Source organism: Solanum tuberosum, unplaced genomic scaffold (genome assembly GCF_000226075.1).
Source record: "Solanum tuberosum cultivar DM 1-3 516 R44 unplaced genomic scaffold, SolTub_3.0 scf00146, whole genome shotgun sequence".
In the NCBI taxonomy this organism is placed as follows: Eukaryota; Viridiplantae; Streptophyta; class Magnoliopsida; order Solanales; family Solanaceae; genus Solanum; species Solanum tuberosum.
Window position 1 is genome coordinate 401198 of NW_006239076.1, and position 9353 is coordinate 410550.

Genomic DNA, 9353 nt, shown 5'->3' on the forward strand with positions numbered 1-9353 from the left:
ACAAATTTTAATTGTCTATTTGTGTATACTCAAAAGTAAAGATCATAATAGTTATGTCTAAGAAAAAAATGCTGGCAATTGACTTGAGCCTTGGGGTTTGCTCCCTTTCAAGGTCTCAAGTTCGAAACCCACTGGGTGCAAACAATTTCTGAGGGCCATCGGACTGGGTAAAACCTGAATTAACCGTGGTGCACTTGCGGGAAACTCCTTGCCGAGGGCCTGTGCACCCCCGGGATTAGTCGGGGCTCAAAGAGACTCGGACACCCGGTGCAAATCAAAAAAAAAAAAATAGTTATGTCTAAGAATAATTTTAATTTATAATATTTTTAATAATTTAATTTTATAATGTTAGAAAACCGGTGTGTATTAAAAAAAAGACAAAAATTAGAGCATCGAAAAAAATACCCACGTTTGTCTTCTCCCACCGGCACCCCTTTGTTTGTGTATAAATAGTCTCCCGCTTCTGTTGGATTTGCATATCATACTCTTTACTCTCTTCTGTTTCACCTACCAAACTTTAATTACACAGGTATTTTTCCAACATGCAATTTCATTTCTTAATATTTCTTCAATTTTTCAATTCTTTATTTGTTCATTAGATCTGATACGTAAGGTATTTTTAAATCAATTAACTTTCTGTTCATCATTTTTTGGATCTAAAATCTTTTTTCTTTTTTTTTATGAATTTGTTTCCACTTCTCTATTCTCAAGCTTGTTTTAGCTCATGTTATGTCTGCTACATTTTTGATAAAATTGGAACGATACAGAGATGATAATAAGTAGTAATATAGATCCTGTAGAAAGAGGACAGGCATAAAGAAAGGCACAAATTTTTAAAAATAAGTAGGAAAATCAATTTAGAGTGTCATAAATAACGTTTACTATGACAACATATGCGGTGTAATTCCATAAGTGAGGTTTGGTGAGAATAGTGTATACCTAGATTTTAAACACCTAAGTTGTGAAAGTAGAAAAGTTGTTTCCGATAGACATCAATAACCTTTACTATAGAGTATATGATAATAATATTGGCAGCAATGGTGGAGCTAGAATTCTCATTAAGAGATTCAAAATATAGAAATTAAACACACGAAGAAGCTAAAAGGGTTAATGTCTATTATTTATTACATAAAAAATAATTTTAACCATGTTTAAATGGTACAATTTTCTGCCAAAAGGGGATGGCCCTACCTAGCTCCGTCCCTAAGTGGCAGATATCAGGCTGCTGAGGCGAGAAGATATTGGAATTTAATAGCCTTAAGAAGTAGCTAAATTTTCTGTTCCACCTACGCCCTAGTTATTCCTATTTGTGGGATTTCATTGAGTATGTTGTTGTGTTTCTTACATATTAATAATTGTGTATAGAGAGAATTCTTATTTGTTTTGGGTGAAAACAGATTACTATTCACATATATCACTCACGATGGCTCCAGCAACTGCAGAATCAATCAAGCCTAGAGGTAACGCATTTGTTCTTTTTGTTCATTGCTTAGAAAATAAAGCTCATTTCTTTATATTTCAGCATCGAACTATTGTAATTTCAATATGTGCCACTTCTCTTGTTGCTTTTGTTTACCGTTGTTAAAAGATCGCATGATAAGAAATAGGTCTTCACTCCAGTCGAGGAGTGAAGCACATGTAGATAGATGAGTACTTTGTTCAGTTTTTGTTGTCTGAGCTTTTCTTTAAAACTAAAAGTAATTGTTGGATGTAACTTTAGTTTTATATTTATGTTTCAAGAATATTATTAAATCAGTGTTTACTTTTGTATCATAAATGTGGAAATTTTCAAATGCATATTTCAATTATGCATTCCTAGTTAAGACCTTTAGAGTGGAAATGCCCTTTTGATGTTTGTTATCTTAGAGAGTCAAAATTTTGCAAGTACATCTTTTTCTTTACCTGAATTATGACGTTTCTACTGGAGATCCAATACCTAGAAACAGCTTCTTTTTCATTAAGTGTTTTTCCTCGTACCATTTGCTTGTCGTTTTCCCTTTTTCTGATAAAATTGACACCAAAAGTTGTTGTATACCCAGGCTTATTTACATTTTTGCTTTCTGTTTCAGGACCACAAGGTTCCTTAGATTTTAGTTTCTCATTATTGCTTAATTTTTAATGCTTTTGTTGAACAGATGTTTGTGTTGTTGGTGTTGCCCGTACCCCGATGGGTGGCTTCCTTGGTTCTCTTTCATCAGTTTCAGCGACTAAACTTGGATCAATTGCAATTGCTGGTAAAACTCTACACTAATTTGACATAATTTGTTCATTATAGAGAATCATTGTCAAATGGCATAGAGTGATCTCTCTTTTTAATGCAACTTTAGGTGCTATCAAGAGAGCAAATGTTGACCCGTCACTTGTCGAAGAAGTTTTCTTCGGCAATGTCCTCAGTGCAAACTTGGGGCAGGCTCCAGCTAGACAAGCAGCATTGGGTGCAGGACTACCCAATACAGTGATTTGTACTACCGTCAACAAAGTTTGTGCATCTGGAATGAAAGGTGTGCACCGTCGAGTTGCAATAAGTAGATCATTTCCTAGAGAACCCTTATCCCCATTTATATAAATGTTATAAGGGCCAAGAGACGTGACTTGTTTGTAACTAAATGCTACTATATATATCTTTGCAGCAACTATGCTTGCAGCACAAAGTATACAGTTGGGCATCAATGATGTTGTTGTGGCTGGTGGAATGGAAAACATGTCTAATGTCCCCAAGTATTTTGCAGAAGCAAGGTTTGTTTTCTTCAAAAGTTTAGCACCATTCAGACTTAAGGTTTCCACCCTCCTCCCCCCTCAGCGAAAGAGAGCAAGAGAGGAAAGAATTTACTGAATTCACAACTATAAGGAGATTAAATGGCGTTTTCCTAATTGTTTGTCGTATACCTATTTGGGGACGATTCATTGTAATGTTAATTCCCATGCTCCCTTTGTTTGATCTTAGCATGAATATGTCCTATTCTTACGTGTAACGACGAACTTAATGAACACTCAAACAGCGAGCCTGTGTTGCTGTTTTAACTTTCTTTTCCTTTCACTTCTAATATTCCATGTTTTTGCTTTGGTCATTTCCAAGATCTTCTCTCTTTCCACCATATGCATTTTGGATCTTCCCCCTTACCCCCAGGGTCTAATATTGTATATGGTTTGTTCCATGTGGTAGACTTGTCGCTCCCCACTTCTGTTCTTGTTTTTTACTACTTCTGATCAACATTGTTCTTCAATTCATTAATGGCCTAAACTGGCACCCTTGCAGGAAGGGATCTCGTCTAGGTCATGATAGTCTTGTTGATGGAATGCTTAAAGATGGTTTGACGGATGTCTACAATGACTGTGGTATGGGAGTTTGTGCTGAAATATGTGCTGAGAATCACAAAATCACAAGAGAGGATCAGGTTTGTCTTCACATTTCTTTTTATGTGAATAATATAGCTTCAATAACCATTATTTGACTTTGATGTACACTGGCATACTGTTTTTGGCGTTTCGTTGTCGATTCTACCATATAAAGATGTTTTTGTGACAAAAGATTCAAGTGATACACTGCATCTCCTCCCTCTCTCTCTGTTTCGTAAAGTTGGACAATTCCGACTTTATGTTCTTTTGTCACTTGTTTATCACACTATTCGTTTGTGGAAAAACTACCATTCTCTCATTTCTATGTTCCATCCTTTTGTTATCAAGTGTTTGCATGTCTGGCCAATCTTTTCCTTTCCAAAAACAAAAAGAGGAGTTAAGTGCTTATGTCTGAACAATATTTTTGCAGGATAACTTTGCAGTTCAAAGTTTTGAACGTGGCATTGCTGCACAGGAAGCTGGTGCTTTCACATGGGAGATTGTGCCGGTAAAACAACTAAATCTTCGATGCTATAGATAGCTCATTGCTAAAGTAAAAATGTTCCGTGCACTCCTTTTAAATGATTTTCCGGGCAATTTCAGGTTGAGGTGCCCGGTGGAAGAGGAAAACCATCCACCATTGTTGATAAGGATGAAGGTCCCGGAAAGGTGAGTACATATACTGCAAGCAAGACTTAAATACCATAGATGTCTTTGTCCTTTACATCTTCCCTTGAGGCGGTTCAATGAATTTACCAACACAAAAACCTAATCATGTATGACGAGCGCATGGGAATGCAAACAAAAAGAGTTATTTTCTGAAAATTGAATGCCAAATTTTGTATCAATACAAGCATCATTTTTTTGACCTGAAGAAGGGAATGAATTTTTTTCCGAGTGCAGTATGCCAGTATATGCCTTTCAAATGCCCAAGGATCAAAGGGACGACTTTGTTTTCTTGGTAGTTAAAATTGGTTAAACATACATCAACAGAGATTTTACAACGCCTATATATCCAGCCATAGAACTTCAATGCTGTCAGCTTTACATTTCTCATGCATTTTGTTCTGTCTTGCCAGTTTGATGGCGCAAAATTGAGGAAACTCCGACCAAGCTTCAAGGAAAAAGATGGTACTGTGACTGCTGGTAACGCTTCTAGCATAAGGTTTGTGAGTTACATGCACCATTTCCTTTTCTTTGAATTCTTTCATTTATAAATATGTTGTGTGTTACCCTAAATTTAAATGCATTTTATCCTTTTGTAATTATAGCGAAAGTAGTATACTCCCTTCGTTTCACAAAGAATGACCTCATTTCCTTTTTAGTCAGTTTCAAAAAAATGACCTCTTTCCTTTTTTGGTAACATTTTACTTTTTGCTTTCCACGTGGCATGTTTAAGACCACAAGATTAAGGGCAATTTTGTACATTTGACATAACTTTAATTTAGGACCACAAGATTCAAAAGTCTTCTTTAATTTCTTAAACTTCGTGCCAAGTCAAATCAGATCAATCTTTTTGAAACGGAGGGAGTATCTGTTACGATTATAGGTTCCTCAAAAAAAAAAGTACAGTTCTTCATTGCATCCTTAGGGCTGTAGCGATTGGTAGTTTTATGTCATCTTCGACCTGCCTCAGGAGTATCTGATTTCTTCAATTCTTATAATCCATTAGAAATAACTGGTTTTTGCAATTTTTTCAAAATTAATTGGCAAGTGAATTATTTCCCTTTACAGTGATGGTGCTGCCGCACTGGTCTTAGTAAGTGGAGAGAAAGCTGTAAAACTTGGACTAGACGTGATTGCTAAGATCTCGGGATATGCAGATGCTGCACAGGTACTTTTATCTATGAATCTGGAGAATGTACAAGTTTTTGTTTTCACTTGGGCATGTCTGTCAATTTTACAATCTTGACGCGTAAATTCAACTAACCGTGCAGGAACCTGAACTATTTACAATTTCACCTGCTAAAGCAATTCCAAAAGCCATCAAAAGTGCTGGTTTAGAGGCTTCTCAAATTGATTACTACGAAATTAACGAAGCTTTTGCGGTATGACTTTTTTTTTTTGTATTTCTTTTAAACTAGCTTTCTTTCTTTTGTCTGAATACTTCCTTAACAGACACTGCTTGCAGGTAGTAGCTCTTGCAAATCAAAAGCTGCTTGGTCTTAATCCAGTGAGCGCTCTCTCTCTATCTCTACCTTGAGCTTCTAAATATCTTAATTTCTTCAACTTTGAGAAAATTAGACTGGATCTGTTCTTTAGAGAAACTATTTGGATTTATCCATTCATACGAATACAGATCAAGTTTGGCGGATCTTAAAACATTTCTATTATTTGCTTAGCAGTACATAATTTAGCGCAGAAACAATGATCATGGTCTTGAAGTATCCTTTCAAATTGTTCTTTCAGGAAAAAATTAATGTACATGGTGGAGCTGTTTCTTTGGGGCATCCTCTTGGATGTAGTGGAGCTCGTATATTGGTTACTCTACTTGGGGTATGTGCTACTAGACGGAATACTTTACTATTACCAAAGTTAAATTCAAAACCTTAGGAACACTGGCGCCTTCAAATGTTTATTATTGCATCTTTCCGATGGAATGTTGCAGGTATTGAGACAGAAAAATGGCAAATACGGAGCTGCTGGTGTTTGCAATGGAGGAGGCGGTGCCTCGGCCCTTGTTGTAGAACTTATGTAATACATTTCTTCGGTCCTTGGTAAGTCCTAAAATAGGAAATTCATTTGAATGAAGTCTTACCTATATGATTCTGCATAGTGCATACCATACTTCAAGTGAAATTTATGGATTATATAGGACGTAGTTGATAGATTGGACATTAATGTTTGAAAAGTGTCAACGGGACAGCTGTGGTGTGAGAACAAGAAGAATTTATAGTGAATATAAGAGACTATCACTGAGATGACCGTGCGACAAAAATGTTAACTAGATTGTTCATGTGGTTCTGTAATAATCGTATGTAACTCGTTGAATATATTTGAAAATCCAGCAGGGGAATCTGCTCAGGGAGAAATGCTAGCCGATAGCTAAACACCTTTAGCATCAACCATACATTTTTTAACTAGGCACCTACAAATTAACCACCTCTATCAGCTAGCAATTCTCCCCTCATTCACCATGAAACATTAGTTTAGCTCAGGTGCAAAGCTTAACGATTCACACTTTGTTCGTTCTTCCACATGCATTGAGAGTTGTTGCTCATATCCTTAGTCGTTGTCAAATGTTTGATGCTTCTCAAACGTTGAAATTTCACTATTTCAATCAAATCATAGAGTTAGACTTCTAGGAAGGAAAATAGTGATTGTGCACTATGATCATATTGCGTTGTGCCATCTCTATCGTTTCCCCCTCTCATTTCTATACGGAGCAATAGAACGATAAGTAGAATTTTGCTTGCAAATGTTGTCTTATGTAAGCTGCTAATTTGATTGCAGGTGAGTATTGCAAGCTTAGTTACAAGAGATGGAGCTTCAATGGATTAATTAGATTGAGTGGTTGGTGTCTTCAAGTAGTGAAGATTGTGAAATTTTTCTGTCTTCTTTCAAGCAATTGTACTCTTCACATATAAATAAATTCCATAGTGATTACTTCCCTAAAAGTTGTAGAGTTTCCAAAGGTTGTTATAGAGTTTGTTATTCAAATTATACATTAGGAATGGCAAGCAGCTAGTCGGATCGAAAACGGGTTAGATAAAATATTTGATACGTTTATATTTAACATGAATAAGATATAGGTTAATTGGTGGCTTCCAAATCTTATGACAAGACGCCTAAAGTTGATAAAAATTAATTTTATAAATAAACAGTTGTGTATTTTTATATTTTTGGATTAAAGTGTTGCTTTTAAGTTTTAATTAACTATACAGAGCAATGTCTATTGACTGAAGTGAGAGATTGGACTTGTTTGTTTGGCCAAAGAAATTTTTTCACTTCTTTCCGGAGTTGCATGTTTGACCATAAAAGTTCGAGTAATTTCCCTCCATAGTCACCCATGTTTGAGAAATTACCTAGGAATATCACTTGAGTTTGTTTTAGGACCACAATATCACCCAACTTTTACCTCTTTTCCTCAAAATATACTTGACACAAAAAATATTATCTCTCTCCTAATAGGATGCCATGTCACATTTATTCTTTTTTCATTATTAACTATTTTTTTAATTCCTTTTTTATTTATTAACATTTTTTTAAAATTCTTTAAAAACATTATATCCTTTGTAGTTTGACAATATGATTACCTTATTACTCTAATGAATTAAAATATCAACAAAAAGGGAGTCCGAAGCTAAAAGGGTCATTTTTTTCATTCAAAAAACAAAAAGGGCACATCAAAAAAAAATTAACCAAAAGGGCAAAATCCCTCTTGACGGATCGATTTTCTTCTGACAAAAATTGATGCCGTTCCGTTTAAAGAAATAAAGATCACTGCATTTGACAGCGATTTTCTCAAAAAATAAATAAATCATTATAGCAGCGATTTTTTGTTAAGGAATTAAAAAAAAACATAAAGAACAAGTTTTAAATTACATAAATTTTCGGCGGCAGCCATTTAAAAAAAACAAGTTTTTTAAAGAAAAAATCGATGCCGAAGCAGCGATTTTCAGTTTTAATTTTCATTTAAATAGCTGAAAGGGTAAAGATTTTTTTAAAAAGCTTTTTATGAAAATCGTTGGCTTCAGTTTTAATTTTTTTTTAATTTTTATTAAATTCTCTGCATGGTAGGATTTTGTTTTTTTAAAAATAATTTCTTTAAACAAAATCGCTGCTATTTTCTTGAAGAATCGGAGGAGCTCATATTTGGATTTGCCGCCTAATCCCCTAGAACTAGGGTAGAAATTTTTGGGCTATGTAAATTTTTTTTACTAGGTAATATGGGTTGTCTAAATTTTTTTTTAAAGAAAATGTTAATAATGAAAAAGGAATAATGTGACATGGCATCCTATTAGGAGAGAGATATATAAAATTTTGTGCAAGTATATTTTGAGGAAAAGAGGTAAAGTTGGGTGATATTGTGGTCCTAAAACAAACATAAGTGATATTCCAAGGTAATTTCCCAAACATGGTGACTATCCAGGGAAATTACTCTAAAAATTCATGATTCAACTTGATGTTAAATTTCAAATTTTTTAAGAATTTGAAAAATAATAAAAAAGTGTTCACTTTTTTCACATCAAATTACTCACAAAAAATATCATTTTCACTTTGAAAACAATAATTTTTTTTCAAATTTCACATCGAAATATGGTTGAACACTTCAATTTGAATTTTTCAAATTGGAATCGTGTTTGCTCATATTTTTTGAAATAGATATTTAGAATTTGACTGTACTTTTTAAAAACATGAAATATAATTTTTATGAGATTATTTTATAAAAATAAAATTTTAGAGTAAATTAAAAAATGAACAGATGAAAATAAGGTTTCGGGTGTTTCAAAGACAACTTAAAGTTGTATTTGAATATTTTTATGGTCAATATGCTCATTTTCAAATGGAAACTCACTCCACACATCGATTTAATGGTTAATATTACAGCCTTCATATTTACTTTTTTTATTATCACTTATAAATAATTACAAGTATTAACAAATCATTTTAATTTATTAATTAATTAATCAATTATATAATGTTATTATAATTAATAGGTGAGAGAAATAACATTAATGAGAGAAAAGCAATTGATTATTATTAATTAAGACATTTAAGGATTTTCTTAGGGCCCGTTTGGCCATGCGATATGGTATCATGATATGGAATCATGATATGATATCATGAGATGAAATTGAAGGTTTGTTTGGACATGCGATATGAAATTTTTGTATTGTATATTTTTTTATAAACATAAAAATCTCATAAGTTGTAAAACTATTAAAATAGCCCCAATTGTTTATTCAATCTTATCAAATAAACAAAAAAATATAAAATCGCATAATAAATTATTACAAAGTTATTTGTTCTCCACTTAAGTAATTGTTTCATCTAACTTTAATTTAATAAAAAAA

The 9353-nt window shown here is 33.6% G+C and overlaps 1 protein-coding gene across 1 annotated transcript; it reads left to right on the forward strand.

Annotated features, from left to right (window-relative positions):
* Positions 1-422: 422 nt before the first annotated feature.
* Positions 423-7001, forward strand: LOC102601957 (acetyl-CoA acetyltransferase, cytosolic 1). The gene is made up of 15 exons (XM_006353034.2): positions 423-529; positions 1398-1460; positions 2136-2234; positions 2328-2501; positions 2631-2736; positions 3257-3395; positions 3767-3844; positions 3940-4005; positions 4416-4501; positions 5071-5170; positions 5274-5384; positions 5468-5509; positions 5746-5832; positions 5945-6053; positions 6790-7001. Exons 2-14 carry the CDS (start codon positions 1424-1426, stop codon positions 6032-6034), a joined length of 1215 nt encoding a protein of 404 aa, XP_006353096.1. The 5' UTR covers positions 423-529; positions 1398-1423; the 3' UTR covers positions 6035-6053; positions 6790-7001.
* Positions 7002-9353: the final 2352 nt, after the last annotated feature.